This window comes from Dermacentor albipictus, chromosome 1, assembly GCF_038994185.2.
Source record: "Dermacentor albipictus isolate Rhodes 1998 colony chromosome 1, USDA_Dalb.pri_finalv2, whole genome shotgun sequence".
NCBI classification, from domain to species: domain Eukaryota; kingdom Metazoa; phylum Arthropoda; class Arachnida; order Ixodida; family Ixodidae; genus Dermacentor; species Dermacentor albipictus.
Genome location: NC_091821.1, coordinates 298,565,715 through 298,588,556, shown reverse-complemented (window position 1 = coordinate 298,588,556; position 22,842 = coordinate 298,565,715). Strand labels below are relative to the sequence as shown.

Here is a 22,842-nt window from a genome sequence, read left to right as displayed (position 1 = left end):
AATATGTGGTGAGCCTCTCTGTCGGGGTGTTGTTTGATACTACCGGACGCCCTAGAATATTGGTGGTGTGTAGTTCAGCGGGTGGAATCTTATGTATCTTATGAATTTTGGGGTCGGCCAAATTGAAATTTGAGGGTGAGTCAACACGAAATTTGGTGGCTACCAGAGGGCTACCACAAGTGGCTACCAGCAGGGCTCGAGGGGCGATCTACATTAAGCATAATTCTGACGACCCGTCAGGTAGCGATTTTGCACGATCTCGAGCTGAATAAGATTCCGTAGTATACCGTAAATTTTAGTACAAGATTGCAGACTCAAGAGATTTTAAGACACCGCGGTGGGCAGGTCAACCGGCCGCGTCAAGCAGCCTTCCCGCAGCGAGCACGCGCAGCGCGTCAGCTAAGTCCCGGAGCTGATGTCACAAGCGAGAGGGAGCCACATACACTTCTTGGGGCTGATAGCCTGGTAGTAGTAGCAGCGATACTTAATGGGTCTCTCAAACATACGACTCTAGCGCCCGTTAACGTCGCATCGTTTAACTCGGGTCCTTAATATGTAGCGACAAATCGACGACAGTAGCTGCTGCATAACGCTTTTTGTCTTCAAACATTTTGTGTACGACAGGTATAGCGCTTAATAAATTATTTAAGCATAATTACGACCAAATACAACTCAATCACGTGAGAATTTGGGATTCAAGGTTCAACATCTTGAATTTAGAGCAGCCCATTCGGAATAACGTAAGCGTCGGAAGTAAGCGCTGGGTGTGTCCAGTTCTCTCCCTGTCCCGAGTTGCGCTGCTCGAGATTCAGGACGGCCAAATTAGCGGCCCTCGCCAGTGGCTGAAAGGAAATGCTGACAGCAGCATGTTCACGGACAAACCTAAGGACGCGTACACGAACAGACCTGCAACACAAGCCGTGAGGAAGCAGGCGGCCGATCCGGCAGCCATGGCTCGCAGCGCGACGGCGGCGAAGGAGCTCATTCTCTCGGGGGCCATGGCACCGTATCCGCCGAGGCAGATGCCGATGGAGCCAAAGTTGGAGAATCCACACAAGGCGTAAGTAGCGATCACCACAGAGCGCTCCTGAGCGGTGAAACAGTAGGAAAACTTAAAATATCCTCAATGATACGAAGAAATTTCTAAATAAGAACAAATAATGCCAATAAAAAAAATTCTGTTTTTAATTGATCCCTAGGTGCCTAAAGGAAGGGTAGCTTGCAATCCCCGTTCACCGGGGTTTAATACGTCGTTAAAGCACCTGCGCAAAAGTTTGCCGCGCCAAAGTTACAAATCATCCTCATCACTGGTCCCATTATTGCCACATTGCCGATGAATTTTATTCAATAGTAGCTAATGCGAAACAAACTATTCTGGGCAATACGCTTCCATCGTTTCTGGTTTCTGACCCGCGGAAGTTTTGGTCTGTCGTCACAGGTACTAAAAAGAATGCCTTGCAATTATTTCAGTCTGACGTGCCCGTTCTGCGTCGCGAGTTCTGTGATATCTTAAATGACACCTCATTTTTTCAGCTCTCGCTTGCCACTGCTGTGCCACTTTCATCAAACGCACGTTTTCCCCCTATCGATTCCATCCCATCACAGCGAAGCTGCATATGTGTAGCCGATTGGTCCCTCCATCCGTCTTTCGGTCACCTTTAAGCAAAAAACACTTCCGTCGCAACTCCATGGGGATGCGCGAAAAACACAAGCGAAATACAAGCACCTGATTGACCAACACCACTTAGATTGCACAAGGCCTGTTTATTCCGATTTCTGATGTCACGCTACCAGGCCCAAAATTTCCATTGTCAAGGCTGACGTGATGAAAGCGGTGACATCAAAATCGCTGTTGCCTATTCTGGAGCATACCCATTAGATTCTATGGCAGTCGGGCCAGGTAATATGACGTCATGGATCGGAGTGAGAAGGCCTTGGGCTACCTAGGCGGTATTGGAATAGTTCTGCTAGTAGTGACGTCGTTGCTCTTCATCGCAGCCGAGCGCACGCGCAGAAGTTTCCCTCCGGATCTGAAATGGCTAGGCCACGCTTCATACGTACCCCTTAGGAGCAGCCAGTTTGCGATCAGCAATGCCGCGAGCAGGACCGGGAACGAAATTGTCTACGTCGTGCCGATGCTGTAGCCCGGGCACAAGAACAGGCTCGCGCAACAGAGCGCAATCAGTATTTGCCTACCGAGGATGCGGCATCCTACCAAGCCGTCGTTTGAGGTGGATGCACACACGAGGGCAAAATCCCGCCTGCTCCGCGGACAAAATAGTGACGTCATCACTTGAATCCGGCGCAGCCGAATTAGGTCGCATTCCCACAACCGGAGCGCCGTTTGCGGAATCCGCGTGCTTACTCTCGGCGCCAACGCCACGCACGTTGCCAAATTGCTGGGTACGAGTGCGCATTCCAAGATAGACAGCTATCGGAGGCGGCGTTTGTCCGCGTTGGCTGTTCTACTCGAAGTGAGTGAAGACGACTAGGTGTATAGGGTGTAAAAAGAAAACGATTATGCTGGAAGAAACCACGGATGTCGAAGAATACGCTTGGTGTTCGGAGCTTGCTTTGTGAAGATCTACTCGAGTGTGATCCGGACGAATACAAGCGCCTACTGCGCGTCAGCAGCACGCAGTTTTTCGAACTTCTGGCCCGCGTTCAACATACAATCGAGCGGCAAGAAACCATCGTGACATCATCTGTGCCAGCGAAGACACGGCTTCAAATCACTCTTCGCTTTCTCGCCGCAGGTAAGCACTAGCGTTTGCTTCAATTTGAAGTATCAAGTGTCACTTTTCATGAGGCGCGCTGACTTTTAAAGCAAAGGCATCCCCCAGCTTTCTCGACTGTGACTGCTGCCGCTCTCTTGGGAAGTGCGCGCTTCACGTCGCGTGTAATGTGCGCGTGCACTTATTTCCGTTAGCCCGTGGACGCAGGAATAAAACGAAAAAAAAAGAACCAAACCACTCTTTAGCGTCCTAGATCTCTGTGTAGTGTGTACAATGACAAACACATCTTCGCTGTGACGTGAATGCCCTTACCTCTTGCAATGAACAGTTCGTGTATTGCGGCGTAGATATAGCAAATGCTACGGCGCATCAACAGCACTAAATTCTTTTGACCGGCACGACGCATGAACATCGTATAAACATGTTGCATAAGAATGTTGGAAATATGGTGAAATAAAGACAACTGTGTGCATGGAATTTAGTTTCATAGCATGAAAATAGCAGCTTCATAAGAGATCCGCTTTACACAGATTCCAGTGTGAATATCAGATGTGCATATTTTATTCGAATGCGGAGTTCTGTCTTTCTTTGTTAATTTTTAGCGTAACCAACAATTTCTTGTTTTTCTTTTTTGAATAGGAGAAACGCACTACTCCTTAAGCTGACAGTTCAGGGAGGACACTCAACTGTCAACCAGCTCATAAAGAGAGATGTGTGGCAATCTACCTGGAGCTGAAAGACGAATTCTTGAAGACCCCCAAGACTGACGGAGAGTGGTCTAGAGCCATGCAAGACATCAAAGAAAAGTGGAAGTTCCCCAATTGTATTGGTGCGATAGATGGAAAGCATGTGTGCATCATTAAGCCAAATATTCAGGCTCTTTGTATTTCTACTACAATAAAACCTTCAGCATAGTGCTATTTGCGCTTGTTGATGCGAACTATATTTTTCGCTATTTGGACATTGGCGCCCCTGGTTCACAAGGCGATGGCGGAATTTGGCAGTCAACACCTCTGCGAAAAGCAATTGATGAAATAAAATGCGGGACTGCCCAAAACCGTAAAAGTGGCAAGTTCGCCGGATCTTCAAATGCCCCCGGTTATTGTAGGAGATGATGCTGTTCCTCTGGGTGAAAATTCCTGAAGGTGCGGCGTTTGTTCGCGAAAACCGTTTTTAGAAACTCTTCAGAGGTTTAATCAGATGCAGAAAACGAAATGGTTCAAATCTAGAAGAGCATTCCCAAAAGTGAAGTAAATGTTTCGGCTACATGGTTCAAATTGAACTGGTAACGTGCTGCTGACCACAAAAGAAGAAAAAAGAGAGACAGGGCTGAGCGCCGAAATGACAGAGCACCCTGCCCTTTCTCTTTCTTTATTTTTTGGTTACGCAGCACGTCATTATCCCAAAAATGAAGTTATAGCTAATAATACACACCGACAGAGTAGGGCGCTGATTCTGCATGCCTCTGAGCCATTTCGAGAGCGATCTCTTGCCATAGCCTGTTACGCAGCTGCGCGCTTGCATAATCGGCGAGCTCTATATTCAATAGCGCTGCGAATCCATCAACAAGAGCAATAAATGTACCGGTTGCTTCGTCACTTAGCATTTTCTTGTCCACCTCACTCATGTTGAGGCCACGCAGGCTGCGCGGTCTAAATAGAAATGCGCGCGCAACCACGACTCGCCTTTCCCGCTGCACCACAACAAAAGCACATGCGGTCACTCCTGCACACTCCTGCACAACAAAAAAAAAAAAACACACGTGGCATCAAGCCGACAACGCGCCATCGTAGCCACGCCAACCCGTCCAATGTTGGCAGATTTGACGCTCACTACGTTAAATTGAGGCCAGACGACCGCCAAACGGATGGATGGAAATACCGGCGAGCATTTTCAATCCGGACCGCGAGCGGAGGAGGCCGGACAAGGCGAGGGCGGCAAGTTTTGATGACGCGCGCGTCACGTGATGCGCCATCCGCTGCGAAAATTCCTTCTCCGTCCTGTCGTGTGAATGCACCTTTAAGGAACCATCGGGATTAAACGAGTGACAAACGCCGCGTTCACATGTATCGCCTTCGCTGATTAACCATTTGTACGGAGTGCTTAGGCTGTGATCTTTTTTTGACAGGGTGAGCATTGGCAAACTTATGAGACATCTAAAAAAATGTCGTCTTGTGCCCCGAACTCATTAACGCAACAATGCTAAAACGCACAAATTATTTTCGTCAAACCTTTTATACCATGCATTTCAAGTAAAATTTTATACCTGATAATTACTTCTTAAACAGGATCCAGTATGTAACTGCTAACGAATTTAGGTCCAGAACTTGCTCCGTTACATCTGATGTACTACAAGAATCAGTACCCCGTGCCCTGCTTTTTTCTGATCTAATTATTTGATTACATGAATGAATTATCTAGACCAATTAATTAGCCTTAATTACCATCCTGACTGCCTCTCTAATTCAATCGTAGGCTGTTCGCGGAATATTGTGTCATCTATCCCAAAATAACTAATCTTAGTTATTTCGGTAAACAACAGAACAACATGGATAGTGTATTCAAATGGGCCATCAAATGGCGGATGCAGCTTGACGCAACTAAATGCGAAAATATGAGCGTCTCCTTTAGCTCACCTCTTCTGATACATTCCCATATTTTATTTATAGTACTGCCCTGTCGGTTGTTAACTCCTATGAATATATTGGCCTGTATATTACCAGGAACTTTTCATGGAATATGCATGTTTAATGTCACTAGCAATGGCCAAGCGAATGTTAGGGTACTTGACACGACACTTTGCGTCAGCACCCACCTCACTAAAGCTTACTCGTCCGTCCAAAATTACAATATGCTTGTTCCATACGGGATCCTGTTCATAACAATCGTGCCATTTTCCTTGAAAGCATTCAGAAACGCTCGACCCATTTTCTTCTATCAAATTATTCACTTCATTCTAGCGTCACGTCCATGAAAAATTTGGAGGACGCTTAACTTTCGCCTTTAAGAGTGGAACGCGATAGACTTCAAAGATCCCTGAATGCTTGTCACGCTTCCCAGCAACCACAGCTTTCTTGCGGTTGCGAGGAGGCGAGCGCGATGGCTTTTGTGGCAAGGAACCGAGCGGACCGCGCCGCTCGGAAAAGGGATGCGCGTTTCTGCGTAACAGAATTAGGTTAAACTCCCACGCTATCATGTCGTAGTTTACAATTTTTTGTGACGTAGTTCCCTTTGACGCGTTGAATTAGTTCAGTAACACATATGCGCCACGGGGAGGGCTTGCGTGCTTGTGGTTCGGAATTGCTTTACGCGAAGCGATGTCTGACGCCGACATCGGATTTCTTGCGACACTGAACGCTATCGCGCTAAATCAACTGTAGATCTGCTGGCCTCCGGTTACTTCGCAAGTACTTGATGAAATGAGCGCTACGAAGACGCGGACGAAAGAACACATGTACGACAGACTGGGCGCTACTTCCAACTAAATGTTTCTTGAAGAAACAGAACTTTAAATAGATGCAACCAAGAATGGCCCAACGTGACATCACGACCTCCCTATCTTTTCAGAAAAGCTATCTCTTTTTCAGTAAGCGTCACTGAAGGGCAACTAATGCACGTGCCCTCGGCCTTAGCAATGTAAAAGGCTTCCAATATCTCCCGTTCTTGTCTATCTCTAGACCATGCCAGAAACCTGGTGTCGCGAAGATACGGACGGCAATTGTGACGTTTACAGTGTTCCGCCAGATGGCCCCCCGCATTGTTATTTACGGCCCAATTGTGCTCACGCGCCCTTTCATTAAAACACCGTCCGGTTTGCCCGATATAAACCTGTTGGCAACTTAGGGGTATCTCGTATACGACATTACTTTTGCAAGCAGTGTACGGCGCTGCATGTTTCTTAGAGCATGGTTCGGGTTTTGCTTTTGTCATCATAGGGCATATCTTGGCAAGCTTACATGGTGCACTGAAGAGAAGATTGATGCTGTGCCTTTGTGCCACCTTCTTGAGGTTGTGGGATACCCTGTGCCAATAGGGAATCACGTGTAATCTCTTCTTATCTAATGGCTTTTTGTGTTAGTACCCTCTCTTGCCTGTTTGATCTTTTGAAGAAGCTTGTCGCAAACGCTAGAGATCAGTAGTGAAGGGAAACCGGCTAGGCGTAGCCTTGAAACTTGGTTATTGAAACTGATTTTTATTGTGTGGTTGCAAGATTTGTTTAGCGCTTCTTTCAGACAAGTCATTGCAACCCCTCGTTTTACTAGCTCGGAATGCGCAGTGTCGTATGACATTAGCTGCTTGTTCAACCTGGGCTGTTATTCGAAACAGACATGCGTGTTCATCAGAGTGAGATTGAGGTCCAGAAAGCGAATGCTGTTGTCACAAGGCCTTTCGCACGTGAAGTTTAGAGCATCCGATGCAGTCCTAAATGTGTTAATTATCGATTCTACAGTGTCATCTAGCCTAGACCCTGGAACGTCGTTAACAACCACGAGGTAGTCATCGACATACCTCATTATAGAGGGAGCACATGATTGATTCAGAATGCTGTTTACACACTTGTCAAAGGCGCTGAGAAAGATGTCTGAAAGAATGGGAGCGAGCGACGAACCAGTGCAAATGCCCTTGCGTTGTACATAATGTTGGTTTTTGAAAATAATGACAGTGGAATGAAGGTAAAAGCTTAACAGTTCTAAAAACTGGCCACTATTCACTCCGGTTGCACAACTGAACCTAACTTCACCAAAGTCTTCGATTTTGTTCCTAACGGCACTGAGCACTCCGTCATGAGGAATCGCATAATACAGGTCTTCAACGTCCAGTGAAAACGCGTGCACATTGCTCCGAGTTCCTTGTTCTAAAGTCAGCACGACTTCTCTAGAGCTCCGCACAAGGAAAGGGTCATCTAGGGGTAACTGGCATAAATGGCGCTTCAGGTAGTGCCCTACTTCCATCTGCCATGTCTTCTTCTCAGAAACAATAGCCCTAAAGGGGCAATCAGGCTTGTGGGTCTTGCCGGAGAAAAATACTTCCAAGACGCCTACCTCAGCCCGGTTCGTCGCCTTCCGAAGAGCTTCCAGATTGAAGTTCTCAAGCAACTTGATCGCTTTGGCTTTTTGCTTTTTGTGGTTGAAATCCACGGCCTTGAAATTCTTCTCAATCGCGCTGATGGCCCTCTCTCCGTAGGCGCCCTTGGAAAGGATGACGAAGCCATCCTCCTTGTCCGCCTGTACTGCGACGAGGTCATTTTGCCGTAGGAAGCCCGTTAACTTCTTAAAGGGTGGGTTAGGGGTGGTTTTTGAATGCACCGTCCGAAGAAGGGTATCCACTGCGTCACTGGTGGCTCGATCCCGCTCCGCCTCGCCAGCGCAGTTTCCTATTCACCGGGCCGTAGCGAGCAGCTGGTGCTTCTTGGACGGTGGCTCAAAGCTGTATTTCGTTCCTTTTTGAAGTAGACCCCTAACGTCGTCTGGGAGCACAACATCACCGAGTAGTGTCACTTTAGTTGGCTGAATGTTTCGCCGACTTCGCTTTGTAAGGCCTATTCTTGACCTTTGCCAAAGGAATTCAGTCACTTGTTTGGCAGTCCTCTTGGACTGGGCGAATTCCCGGCCGCCTACAACCTTATCCTTGTTTTCGTTGCACAGGACCCAAAGCCAGTCGTTGTACATACGTACCTGCCGCCCTTTCTCAGACTTCATTATCCTGTACATCCTTTTGACGTGTCCCCAAGAAGGTTCCAGGTCACCCAGGAAGACTTGAACTTCGGGAGCAACTATTCCCTGTTTTAGGTAGTGTGTCACTATCCGTGACTGACAGGAGTTGATTGCGATGAGGTTGATGCACGTGGCGATGGGACATAGTTGAACTTGTGAAGACAGGAAAGAACCCAATGTAGAAGAAATCTGAAGTAGCAGAAGCTTGATGTGGGTGAGTTGGTTATGCATACTTGATGATACTTGATGATACTTTCGTCCGCGTCTTCGTAGCGCTCATTTCATCAAGTATGCATAACCAACTCACCCACATCAAGCTTCTGCAACTTCGCAAGTACTCTCGTCTCTGTCTTTCTCACAGAATGTAGTACTTTACCCTTCTCTTAAAGAAAATCTTTTCACCACACCCAGGTACATCTCATCTCGCATCGACCATCAACACAGAATTCAAGTGACATCTTGTCGAACAAATTTGTACTATTTTTTTCCTTTTTGCGAAGGACCGCAAATAAATGGAACAGCCTTCCCGCCTACACAGTCTCCTTCTACGATACCACTAACTTCAAGATAACCATTCAAAGTGCTTTATAGTTTGATTTTTCAGTCTTGTCCTGTACTGCAAATATTGCAAAATTTCCCCACTCCATTCTAGTGTGCCTGCTAGGCCTCGAAGGTATCTATAATAAAATAAATAAATAAATAAAATCAGGGTAGTGGCAAATTGTCATCTACCTGCATGAGATATACTTACATACCACTAGTATATCGTTATTTTAGTATCATATATCACCTATGGTCCATCTCGTGAAATTACTTATGCGTAGGAGGATTCTGTCCGCATCTCTTCGCCGTTTTTTTTTTTCACCAACGCGCTAATCGCAAGCTGGTTAATTAAACTATCCGCTGACCAGTTAATGCTTCTCTCAGCTTTGAAAGCGAGCGCTTCTGGAAGATGGATATGCCGTACTGTTATGACTGGATATCTTCGCATGTCAATGCAATATAATCAATCGTCTCATTTTTCTCTTTTCTTTTCACAGCAGCAGAAGGAGCAAACAGCCTTGAATTCGCTGCGAATATTTGCTTCTGTATGTTTTTGTCCTTAGGCAGCCAGCTCCGCCATTGAAAAGTGAGGCATTGCCTTTTGCGTATCGAAAAACCCTCCTGTCCTGAGTTCGTGCTTGCGGTCTTTGTAAAACTTCATGGAATGATTTGTTTTTAACATTTGAATCCAATTTACTCCCTCTATTTCCCTCACTTTCTCTTTATCTTTATTACTCCGGTTTGCTTACTTGTACTTCCGGTTAGGATGTACATGTTTGTTAGCAAACTAAGCTTCCTTGGACCTCTTTTTCTATGGTGTTCACGCTTTTATTTCTGCTCTCTAGCTGTCCAATAATTTGGGTCTACGTTTCTCCGGCACCACAGAGGCCCAACGACATCACTTTGCACAACCCTATTTGTAGTTTTGCTGTAGACAGCCAGTGCCCATCGGCCCACAGCGCTTCGGTTAACTTCAAACCCCGACAGCATCTGAGACTTAGTACGCGCTTCGCTTTGTCTTCATGCTCAGTTCTTCTTGCCAGCTTTTAGAGTTTTTCTTCCTGATATCAAGGAAATATAGATACCCAGATATCTATAGATACCGAGAATACCGGCCATAACTATACCGCAGAGGAAAATGAAGCGAGCAACATGAGTGGATACCACCAGCCTTGGAGTGAACACGAAGCTGGTGTGTCGGCTCACAAAGTATAGTGTCGGCCTTTGTCGCGCCAAAATCCTGACAGTGGTGGACGTGCTGGGTAGCGCCGAAATCGTGGCAGAAGAAATTCCAGCTCTCCAATTTAGCCATAGTATTTCCATTGCAAGGGGTGACACAGAAGAGGTACCGAATTGACAAACTTCAGCGCTGAGAGCAGGCATCTTACTGGCGTCACTGCAGTCGCGTACGTCGCAGTGTTCCTTCAGGTCACAGACTGATTCACTGTTCAAAATAGTGCCATCACCTGAGCCCGTATCCTTCGATGTCGGACGAAGTTTGCTGCTAGCTCAGAAACAATGCCTCCTGGAGCTTATTTAAATATATACGTTTCAGGACTGCTTCTCGCCAACGTTTAAGGTGAGCCGTTGACGAAACATCGAATTATCACACACTAGACGGTGAAGTCGATACGGCGGAACCAGCAGTGGGTGGCCCTAAAGCCCCTAAACTTTGTAAAGTAGCGACACTCTCCTCCGCCACCTTCACTCCTCCTCGTTTCTCCTCTCTTTCGCGCTCCATCCTCGACCGCCGGCGCCGCCTACACTAGTAGAGCGTAGCAACGGCGCCAACATGCGCTCTTCGTCACTCCGTAGACGCATCTTGAGCAAAAATGGCGCTGATGCGCGGCTCGAGAGCCCACGTGATGCTATTAGGCCAATTGCGACGCGGCGTTGGCCTCGGCCAGAGCGGCATTCTTCAAAGCGTGGCAGTACTTCAGTTAAGTTTAAGGGGCTTTAGGTGGCCCTGGACGAACGCGAAGTTATACAAAAAAATGACACAAGAAAGCAGATACTGGCAAATAGAAGTTGACGAAAGAGACAGAGGGATAAGAGCGCCCGTGGGGCCCGATAGCCTTTATGAATTTAATGTATTTTCTTTAATCAGTGCTCCTCAACAGCCACATTTCCGCGCCTAATGGACAAAGTAGTTTCAGGAATCAAGTAGTACATGTGTTTATGTACATGAACGATGTCAATGTATTTACAATTTACGAAACAGCTACAATTAGGAAGCCGAAATTGGCTGCACGGTGCGCCTGCTCTGTGACCATGATGAAGCAACAATTGCCTTCACACCAGCGGTCTTAACAAGTGTTCACATCGCGCTCCCAATATGCATACTCCTTTTTTTTATTCTTTAGGAAACCGGTGTGAACAGGTGTTAAGGCTGTGGGTTCTGCAGTTTCACTACATAAGTTTATTTGTTTATTTAAAATAGTTTCAAGGCCTGCAGGCATAACAGAAAGAAGTGGGGGAACATTACAAAGAAAATTGTCCAAGATACAAAGACATATAACGTGGCGTTTCATAAACGGTGGTTTTGAAGGTGTCGTTATCCAGGATGGCTGCAACGATGGCGGAAAGATGGTTCCAATCTTTGCTTGTGCTAGGGATGAATGCATTACTACCAAGTTTAGTACGTGAAGACGGCGCACCAACTTTGAAACTGTGGTCAGAGAGGCACGATATGTAGGACGGTTGGGTGAAAAGCTGTTCATTCAACAAAGGGTTGTGGTGGTAGATTTTATGGAAGCGTGGAAGCCGGAAGCATCTACGACGGATAGAAAGTTCTGGCACGTTAAGTTTTTTTATTGAGGTATCGCTAGCATATCAGGAGTACTTTGATAAGATGAAACACGCTGCACGATTTTGAATGGCTTCTATGCTGTTTATGAGCTGCTAAGGGGGGTATGCAACGCTTTATTGTTCAGTTCCTTCTCTGGCGCATTATTCAGCCACAAAGCAATATGGACATATGGACCCCCGCTCTGCTGATGTTTGACGGCAATACCAGCAGCGGTGGCGTGCTGCCGCTGGTCGTATTGCTGTTTCTTTTCCCATTGCCATTTCCTCGTATTCACGCTGCTCCTCAGGAGTCCTAACAATGCGTTGCCTACGCATAGCGGCGCTGTAACCACAATGAAATCAGTTGCTGCGCTGGTTCTTTTGATATGAAAAGATACGGACGTCACTCACCACATCATTTGAGGTTTCTTTTGACTTGCTCCGACCTTTCCACTTAAAATTTTATTGTGGCCAATAGCTTACTGCATCACTGCTGGAGCGGGAGTCCACGGCTTTTAATTCATACTTTCGCTTTATTTCTGCAAACCTTGACAATAGAAGGACAAGCGCATCAGAAGCATTAGAAGGTGGCCTCGGTTGCTGTACTACAATGCAGACAACTAACCCGTTGCTCTTCGCCACACAGATGCTCGTGGCTATCGTCACCCACGAGCAGCTGTCATCACCGACAACTCCGGTAATCAACACCCCAGTGGAATATGCGCTGCTGCCGCTCATCAATGAAACCGGCACCTGGCCACCTTGTACGCCATCTGGCGCCTACGTCGTAGGAATCGACTGAGCAACCTCATCTGTGTCAGCGCCACCATGCGACATCTGGATGCTGGATTCCCTGTGGAAAGTCCCATCGGCACTGACACTAGTGTTCCCGCCAAGTATAAAGCTGCCGCGATAGTCGACACCGCACTGTGGACTCGGTTGCTGCACCCCAATACAGACAACTAACCCGTTGCTCTTCACCACGCTGGTTGAAAACAAGTATTTTCTTTTTTCAAAGAAGTCTAGCAATTATCTTCTGGTGCAGCTGCCGATCCCCCGGTGCTGTGTCGCTATTGCTGTTGAGAGTGTTTGTGCCATTCGGTCCTTGCTTTTTTTGTCAGGAGACACCGAATCTAACCCGGGTCCCAATAGTGCTGACCTTGTACTAAAAGAGCTACAAAAACTATCAGCCAGCCAAAAAGAAATGATCGCAGAAATGAAAGGCATTAGGAACCAACTGCTGGCAACGAATAAGATGGTATCCGATTTGACTTCCCGAGTGACAGTAGTCGAAAAACTTTGCCATGGCATCATCCGTTGCAAAATGAAATCGAAGCCCTAAAAGCAGAAGCTACTAAAATTACTGACCTGGCCACTTGGTTGAAACGGCGTATGGATGACGCGGAAAACCGATCACGTAGAAATAACCTAACATTTTATGGTGTTCCTGATACTAATCCCTCGGAAACATTCGCGCAGTCTGGAGAAGCTGTAACTCAGCTGTGCTCTCAGCACCTCATCTTTAACATAGATACAAAAGAAATTGAACGAATACATCGTCTCGGGAGGCATACTGCTGGGCGCCGTCGCCCTATAATTGTTGAATTTACGTACTTTAAGACAAAAGAGACTGTCTTATCAAATGGCCGTAAGTTCGAAGGCACTGAACATAGTGTCGGCGAAGATTTTTTAAGGCTGTACCGGAAGGCCCGCAGGCAGCTTGTTACTTTTGCGAAAGCAAAATTAGCTCGCTTTTCATTGCGTTACAAAACATTGCACATAGGTACTAAACGCTACATATTAGACGAGACATCGCAGACCGCCAAAGAAACAGCATAGGAATTGCATTACCCCACGAATATAAGAACTCGCCCTTCCATCCCACGTAATAATCTCTCTTTTTCAGTAATTTTCACAAACTTCCGCAGCTTTTAGCCAAAGCGTGAACACGTATCAAATCTTATGTCATCATCCGCCAGTAACTTACAGATACTAACAGAAAAGTGGCTTACAAAAGAAATCAGTGACGCAGAAGTCCTGACCGATCTTCCCAACTTCGACGTTTATCGATGCGATCGGAGAGACGCATGTGGCGGAGGTGTTCTGATTGCCATGAACCAACAATTGCCGTGCATACGAGTTAACATTGACAGCCACTTGGAAACGCTGTGCTTAAATTTTCAATGTTCCCCACAAACAGTACTGCTAGGTGTTTGTTACCGACCCGCTCACCATCAACCGGACTTTTCTAATCTCTTAAACAACATATTAAATGAAATTACTTCAAAGCATCCGAATGCTATTATTCTCCTTTTTGGAGACTAATTTTCCCAACATTAACGGGCACAATGGCACTGCTTCACTAATAAATCAAACTGAAGCGAGGGACTTTATACAAGTGTGTTTAAATTACAATTTAACACAGCTAGTACTGGAGCCAAGCCGTGTGTCGCGGACATCTGCCAATATTTTAGATCTTATACTAACCAGTCATCCTGAAAGCTTAAGATCCCTTACATATCTTCCTGAGATTCATGATGCCTTCACTTTCGCTCCCCCACCACGCGACATGCACGAGAAGACAATTTGTTTATACGACAAAGGTAACTATGTGGCTATAAATTCTGAATTAAACGCATTCTTTTCTACCTTTGCAGATGAATTTATTAACCATTCGACTCATGATAACTGGCTGTTGTTTAAAAACAAACTATGTGAACTAAAGAACCAATTTATTCCCAGGATAACCATTCGATCCAATCGACAAAAACCATGGTTTACGAGATCCTTAAAACGACTAGAAAATAAAAAAGCGCCTTTATCGCCACACTAAAGTTGAGGTAAGCTCAGCTGCGTGAGGAAATATTACGCTGCCGAAGCTGTGTACTTAATCGTAATTCGCGATGCCTAGCGAAGCTTCTTTCACCATGACCTGCCAAACATTTTACTTACTAATCCAAGAAAGTTCTGGCAGTTGAGAAACCCCAAAGAAGCGCGTATCAATAATCTTACTAACGAGCTGGGTGAATTAGTCACAGATTTAACCTGCGCTAATATTTCAACAACGCGTTTTCATCAGTTTTCACTAATGAAATAGACAGGCTTCCAACCCCACCAACCACGAATATACAATGCAACATGTCAGCCATCACATTCACAATGCGTTGGCATTTATCTGCGATAGAAAATATTAAGTTGTCTTCATCATCAGGCATCTATGACATTAGCTCTTTTTACGTTTCGCCGACGACGCGCGGTATAGCCGGCGCGGATGCAACTGACGCCGGCGCTTCGTTCAAAGCGGCGGACATTTTGGCCCGTTCAGCGCTGCCGCAACGCCTCCCCGCCAAGCGCATCCAGGCATGTTTCCATGCCACGTGTCTTCGTGTGTGCGTGTGTGTGTGTGTGCAGGTTGGTGCCCACGCTTGTCAACGCGCGGCAGCCGGGGAGAGGAGCGCCCCCAACTGTGAAGCGAGGAGGTCTGACCGGCGCCGGCCCGACGGATGCGTCACCTACTCGTCTCAACGTGTCTCTCAGCGTGTCCGTGCCCCGCATCACGTGCGCCTCTGACGAGGCGTTCCTTCTTGCCCTCGACTCCGAGAGTATAAAAGCAGCTGCCCCCGGACGCCAAGAGAGAGGCTCCGAATTCTTCCGTCGAGTAGCGTGCTCTCCCGTCTCTCCACTTCGGTCGACCTGACCGGCCGCTTTTTTGCAATGCTAGAATAAACAAGTTGTTCTGTTAGCAGTCGACTCATGCTTTGCCAGGACCTTCGGATGCTTCCAGTTGTACCCCAGGCCGCCAGGCCAACGCTACCCTTGGGGCTTGCGACCCAGATGCAACAACTGGTGCCATTGGTGAGGTTGCGACAACTGTCTGCCAGCGGCGAGATCGCGACAACGGAGGCCAGCAGCGAAGATATGCGGTTGACTGTATGCTGAGCAGCACAACGACCATCCGGGAGCAGCGCAACGAGCCCTGTATGATGACTGGTTGCCTGCAGCGGAACGACTGCACTGAATTCTTGGCTGCGAGGTTTGGTGAGTGCGGGACTTTCTTCTGAGTTTTGCCAAGCTTTTGTTAGTGTCAGAAACAGAGCTGGTAAGTGTGGTTGTCGTTGCTGCCGGGTTAGTTTGCGGCAAGACAATAGTAGGCAGTAGAGAAAGCAGCATTCAGAGCAGCCATAGATTTGAAGTCGTTGCGCAAACCGAAATTGCTGTTGCTTGCAAGAGAGTTGGGTCTGGATGTCTCAGACAAACTCAGAAAACCAGAACTGCTAAGGGCTATTCTTGAGTTAGAAGCTGAGGATGACGAGCTGACGGAATGCCTTGAGACCATTGAGGAGAGGGCAGAAAGACAGGAGCGCGAGCTTAAAGAGCAAAAAGAGAAACAGGAGCACGAACTTAAAGAACAGAAAGAAAAAGAAGGGCGCGACCACGCTTTGGAAATTAAGGGTCTCGAGGTAGAGATGGAACGCGCTCGTAATGGAAGTCAGGCATACGGTGCAGGAGAACGAGTATTGTTCAAAATGACTTACCTGATGCGGCCGTTTAAGCTTGGAGAGGACATTGGTTTGTTCCTGGTTAACTTTGAGTGAACGTGCGAGAAGCAGGGGTTCTCTCGGGAAACGTGGCCACAGCGCTTGCTCACTTTGTTACCCGGCGAGGCGGCCGACGTAGTCGCTCGCTTGAAGAGAGAGGAGGCAGAGGATTTCGACCAAGTGAAATCGAGTCTGCTAAAAAAGTACAGGCTGTCAGCGGAGGCGTTCCGTCGGAAGTTTCGGGAAAATGAGAAAGGCAAGAAATGAGTCATATACAGAGTGTGCCTACAGGCTAATGTCAATAATGCGGGAGTGGCTCAAAGAAGAGAAAGCGTTTGGTGACAACGAGAAAGTTCTGAAGTGTTTCGGGCTGGAACAGTTTTATAGTCGGTTACCTGAGAACGTGCGGTACTGGGTCTTGGATAGGCCAGACGTTAGTACGGTGGCTAAAGCCGCTGAGCTAGCCAAGGAGTTTGTGACGCGTCGGGCTCGTGGAGCTAAGGACGGTCAAAAAGGTGAATTTGGCTCCAAGTTTGAGAGGCCGAAGTTCACGCCCATGAGAGCAAGGGGGGACACACGTAGTGCGGATGCGAGTGAAAGCAGTCCGACCGAACGGAAGGAGACGGCGGCAGCCGAAGTCGAACGCAGAAGGCGGTTCGAGACGAGGCAAGTGCGCGAGTGTTATACGTGCCAGAAGCCGGGTCACATTTCGGCGCAATGTCCGGAAAAAAAACAAAAGTTGTGTTTTTGTCATTATACAGCACTGTCGAGAACATGAAGCTTCTCGAGCCTTACATGCGAGACCTCCTCGTGAACGGGAAAGAGTGCCGAGTGCTTCGCGATTCCGCAGCTACAATGGATGTAGTTCACCCCTCTTACGTAGAACCAGATATGTTCACGGGCGAGTGCGCGTGGATCAAGCAAGCCGTGGAATCTCATAGCGTGTGTCTGCCCGTAGCAAAAGTGCTTATTGAACGACCTTTCGGAGCGCTTGAGACGGAGGCCGCAGTGTCATCTAAGCTTCGCCCCCCCCCCCCCCCCCCCCCGTACCCGTACCTATTTTCGAACAGGTCCGATCACTTCCTGCGCGAGAAGGGGCTTTTGTTTGGTGAGGCTAGCGTTCAGGCCTTAACCAGATCGAAGGTTCGGGAGCTCGCTGCAAAGGCGGTAGTTGCGGGGCCGACGTTGTCGAACAATGAGAAAGGGTCAGAGGCGCAGCGAGCTGATATTCAGAGCACGTCCGAACTGAATAAAATTGAGCCTGTGGCGTTGAAGGCACCAGATACCGGAGAGGAAATGCCCGATATGGGAAAGTTATATCCCTGTCAAGCGGGCAAGTTAAGTGCACTTACGGCGAGTGTACTCGGTTTTTAAGTGCACTTTCCCAAATCTTAACGTCGCAGCGGAGTGTACTCTCAGATGAGTGCACTCAAGTCGGAGTACGTTCACGGAACGCACTTTGCTGGCCGAGTACGTAGCCTCGCCGCCAACGGTTTGAAGGAGTGCCTAGCCTCGCCGCCAACGCTTTCAACGACGCAAAATGTAATGCATAGAAAAGAACACAGAAGTTAATTTCAGTTAGTGAACAGCTTTTAACAACATAATTTGTGTTTAGCCAGAAGCGAAACAGCACAATAAAGAAACGAATTTATCATGTACGGAACTAACGGCGCCAGAATATTTAGTGTAGCTAAATATCGAACTCGCCGTCTTTGCTCATACACACTCGCTCATACTCTGTTCTAGCAGGATCAACTGCCGCCCCGCCGCACGCCGCCATGTTGTTTTGGATTTGCTAGGCATTCGTCTTGGCCAGCATTGACTTGCAACAGATTTATAATAAAAAACGTCTTCGTTTTTTGTTGAGACAAAAAGATCAAGTTTCTTTTTATATATAATTCTACATAAACAATCGCTTTCTTGCAGCTTTCTCTCGTTAATTTACATCTTTAAAAACGTGCTCTTCGTCTGTCGCCATTTTTTGTTTTACTGGGAGTGCACTATGTTTTGCCGTTAAGAAGCGCGTTGCCTAAAGTGTGACTCAAGGTCCCGAAGCGCACTCCCAGTAAGTGCGCTTAACTTGCCCGCTTGACAGGGGTATTAGAAGAGCTATCTGCAGATTTGCTCATCGCGCCTACGTCAGATGGACTTAATAGGTTGCTACAAGTCAGCCGGTCGGCTTTGATAGCCGAGTAAAAAAAGGATGGCAGCCTAGAAAACATACGCTGCAATGTCAAGGAAGGTATCGCCAAGAAAAATGCTCGTTTTGTGGAAAGAGGTGGGGTCCTGTACAGGAAGTACCTAGACCGCATGGGAGTGGAGTTCGATCAGCTGATCGTGCCTCAGTGCTACCGTCAGGATCTGCTGCGCTTGTCGCATGGGGGTTCGTGGTCCGGACACCTAGGAGTTAAGAAAACTAGGGACCATCTCTTGCAAGAGTACTATTGGCCAGGGTGTTTTCGGGACGCAGACCACTTTGTGAGGACATGTGACGCCTGTCAGCGGGTGGGAAAACCAGGGGACAAATCGAGGGCGCCGTTGAAGTTGGTACCTATCATTACGGAGCCTTTTAGACGGCTCGTTATTGATACAGTGGGACACCTCTGCCAGTCGGTAACAGCCACGGGGTACAGACACATTTTGACTGTGATCTGCCCAGCGACAAAGTTCCCTGGAGCAGTGCCACTTAAAGAACTCAGCTCAGTTGAGATAGTCAATGCACTACTGTCCATATTTGCGGGAGTTGGTTTTCCTGCGTAAATCCAATCAGATCAGGGCACAGTGTTTACTAGCGCTTTGACGACAACTTTTCTCGAAAGGTGTGGGGTAAAGCTGTTACACAGCTCAGTGTACCACCCACAGTCGAATTCCGTTGAGAAGCTCCACTACGTCATGAAGCGCGTGTTGAGAGCATTGTGTTTTGAACAACAAACTGACTGGGAGCTGTGTCTGCCTGGGGTGAGGTGTGCATTAAGGACCGTGCCGCATGCGGCTACAGGGTTTTCGCCAGCTGAGCTGGTGTACGGTCGCTCGCTGCGGTCTCCGCTTCGCATGCTTCGAGACAGATCACTGCCCTCTCCAATGGCTGCAGACCATCTCTCCCAAAAATGGCCGCCTCCTGCGCTGGAGCCTCGCTTTGCAACAATATTCCTTTGAGGTGCGTTACAAAAAGGGGAGTCTCAACGGTAACGCCGATGGCTTAAGTCGAAGCCCCTAACGTAGGAATCAGTCTCAAAGTTGTTTGTTACTGATGTTTTTCTTCCTGAGGCAGGATTATTAAGATATTGCTTTTGTTTAGTGTTTCAAGGTTATGACGTGCTTTCTAGTGCAATTTTACAATTTGCGGACGCGTTCTGAGTGCTGCTAGACTACTGTAAGGAACTAGGCAGTAGTATAAAACGGGAAAGAGCCTGGCAGGACTTGGTGAGGGTTGTGCCGTGCTTGCTGACTGAGCGGTTGAGTTTCGGCGAAGTTCTAACGCTTGCTGGGAACGAGAACAAAAATGTCAACTCTCCCGAAGTCACTTTGCAGTGTCCTGTGTGAACCTGAACGAGAGAACGAGGCCTTCTCTGTGCGCTGCGCTCAAAAAACGCCGAAGGACGACCGACTTTGGTTATGAGCATCATCGAGCGACATCCCTCCGGACAGCGGATGCAGTCCCCTGACCATCGGGATCTCCTTCTCCCGGCAGGGCGGTCTGTTACGTTTCGCCTATGAAGCGCGGTATAGCCGGCGCGGATGCAACGGACGCCGGGGCTTCGTTCAAAGCGGCGGACATTCTGGCCCGTTCAGCGTAAAGCCCCTCAATCTCCCAAAGTAGCGCCATTCACTTCCCTCCTCCTCCGCTCGGCGCAGCCTCGACCATGGCGCCGCCGGTGGTGGGCCTGCCGTAGCAGACGACGGCTAACACGCTACGAGAGGAAATCCACAGAAAAGTTCGTTCGAGCCCTTCGGAGCAGTTTTTTCTGTCGAGGTCTTTATTCGTTAGTCCGTAACTGGCCTTTAGAATTTCGTGTTGGAATTGCGGAAGAAATAGAGAAAAGGGCCATTATTCAAGGCGTATTTAAGGCGTAAAGCGCGCGACGTGGAGAGTTCATGTTGCTGAAACACGACGCAAGCACGCGGTGTCTCAAACACGCGCGTAATTACCAAAGTTTCAGGTGTTGACAGCGTGAAAGTATGTGTACGTGGTTTCGTAGGTTCATTTGCGTACCTGCAGGATACTTTTGTTCTGCCGGTGCGGGAGAGATTCAGGCTGTGTGCGGTCAGCAACGCCTGGCAACAGGGCCGTTTTTTTTTTCATTGCGGGGTGCTTTGGTAATCGTGACGATATAGTTTTTTTTTTTATAAGTACTGCTCCAAGAGGGCACATGTAATGGCTAACGGAGGCCTCTGCGGAGCACGTGACATTACAATAAAGCAGGCGGCGCAGGGAGTGTTCGCATACAAAATTGGCTGTCCGAGAACTTATACCTCCTTGGCATGCACAGGTTTCGGCGAGCCCCATCCAGCCCTGGTTCTAGCTGTGGTCTTCCCGTTGCCGCTTTGGTGCCCTGGAGGCGCCGTCAATAATACGAAATAATGACAAGTTGTTACAACTAGTAAATAAAATTTATTGAAGAAATACAATCACGCCGAGGCGCCAACATTTCAAGCAACGCTAGCGCGCCCGCGCGAGTATTATAAAACGCCAATGAGAAATTTACCGGCCCACGTGTGACTCTACGATCAAAGTGCACGTTAAACATCCCCAGGCGAGCTAGATAAAATTATCCGGAGCCATCCACTACGACCTCCATCCTAGCTTTAGTCGCTTCACCACAAACCAAATCAATACATGCGGGCGTACATTCGAAGCTAAATGACTGCATCGTAAGTCATAGTGAGCCTTGCAAAAGCGTCGAGAATGTGCAAACTTCTGGTGGAGCTCAAAACACACCCTGAATAAAGTCACTTTTATGTCACAGGCCAGCTGCAGATGCGTGCATTTCACCGCGAGATGAAACTACATGAAGCAAAGAGAGCACACTCGAAAGAAAAAGAAAGTCAGCCAACGCGCTAAAAAACCACGCGGAGCATGAACACACACTTTTTCGAAGCGGAAGCCGTGAACTAGGCTCAAAAGAGGTTGTGAGTAGCCGTGGCCCTTCACAAAGCCATGCGTTCTTTGCCACTTCCTCGAGGTCAGCCCACCCGATGCTGTGAATCCACACTTCTTTTTGCGTTGTGCCCGCCGAATGGCAAAGCAAAAAGCTTTTCGCCCTCGCTGTGCCTGTTGCGGCAACCGAAGGCGCAGCAGCACGGCATCGCAGTTAAGTTCTCGGCCCTACACATTCTATTACGCTAACGCACTCCGTCAGTCCGCCTGCCGTACTTTCATCGCGTAGGCCCAACCATGGAGGTGGGCGCGCGCTGGCAAGAAAAAATATACAAAAGCGCGGCGCCTGCTCCGCACTGGAAAGAAAAAAAATATACAAAAGCGTGGCGCCTGCTTCCACATGACACAGATTGGCCAATGGGGGAGCGGAGGAGGCTGGGGCGACAGGAGGCGTAGGGCCCGTACATGGTCGCTCCGCCCGTCCGTTCCGCCCTCGTCCGGCCGCGTGCGGAAGCCCGAAAGGCGGAAGGTGTCGCAAAATTCGATACACGCTCAATCCGCACGAACGCACGCGCACTCCTATTGGGCGACGCGGCCTGTTGACAGCTGGCAACCGTTCGGCGGAGCAAAGGTGTTCAGGGTTGGCAACGACGTTTGACAGCAGACGACACTGGCATATTTTTGCAGATCTGATTTCAAGTTTCCGCGTTCCGGTGAAAATGCGACTCTAGGCTGCCACATTCTGTTCTGCAGCCGTATGTGTTGCATTGGCACCGTCATCCTTCTTCGAAACATTGCACAGTCGTCTTATCTGCGCCACCTTTTACAGATGTATTGCAATCGCATCACGTCGCAGCACGCGGCGTATTATCGGATGATTACTTTCAGTGCGCGCTGCCTTGGCTGGTTGAACAAAACCTCTCTGATTATCCAACGTGCTGCGTTCTGCGTCACGCGAAACTGATAGTGTCGCCGGAAGCGCGGTGGCGCGGTTTCTGTAGTGCTAGTGACAGCTAGCAAGAATACGGAACACACGCACATCTGTCGCGGAATGCATTTGCGTAGGTCGCCAAGACGCACTTTTTTACCACTGAGCACGCGTGTGAGGCTCCGAGTACAGCTTGCTGATACGCTTGCTCGTGCTTTTTTTTTTCACTCTGCCAATTTAAGAGAGTGAAGCAGTTGGATGCATGGAATGCCTTTTCCTTAAATTCTTTGCTCAGCGATGACTGAAGTTCTCACCGTGTGCAAAAAAAAGAAGTTATGCATAAGTGGTTAACTTCATGCAGCAAGGAATTGAAGGTTAAGCAGTGAATGTACAATTCATTATGACTGGCTTAAAGCAATATGTATGTATAGCAGTGACCTTCTGCAGATATATGCATACTCATGAGATATGTTTCCAAGGGGAGTACTTATTTGAAAGC

General features: G+C 48.0%; 1 protein-coding gene across 5 annotated transcripts in view; it reads right to left on the bottom strand.

Moving 5' to 3' along the window:
* The window catches only part of LOC135916819 (uncharacterized transporter YutK-like), a 511,079-nt gene that overhangs the window by 22,843 nt on the left and 465,394 nt on the right, over positions 1-22,842 (bottom strand). For 4 of the 5 annotated variants that reach the window (XM_070531469.1, XM_070531473.1, XM_070531472.1 and 1 more), the window contains one exon: positions 907-1,087. The exons of the other annotated variant lie outside the window; for it this stretch is intronic. In XM_070531469.1, coding sequence (XP_070387570.1) covers positions 907-1,087 — 181 coding nt within the window. The remainder of the gene's footprint in view (positions 1-906; positions 1,088-22,842) is intronic. 5 annotated transcript variants of the gene reach the window in all.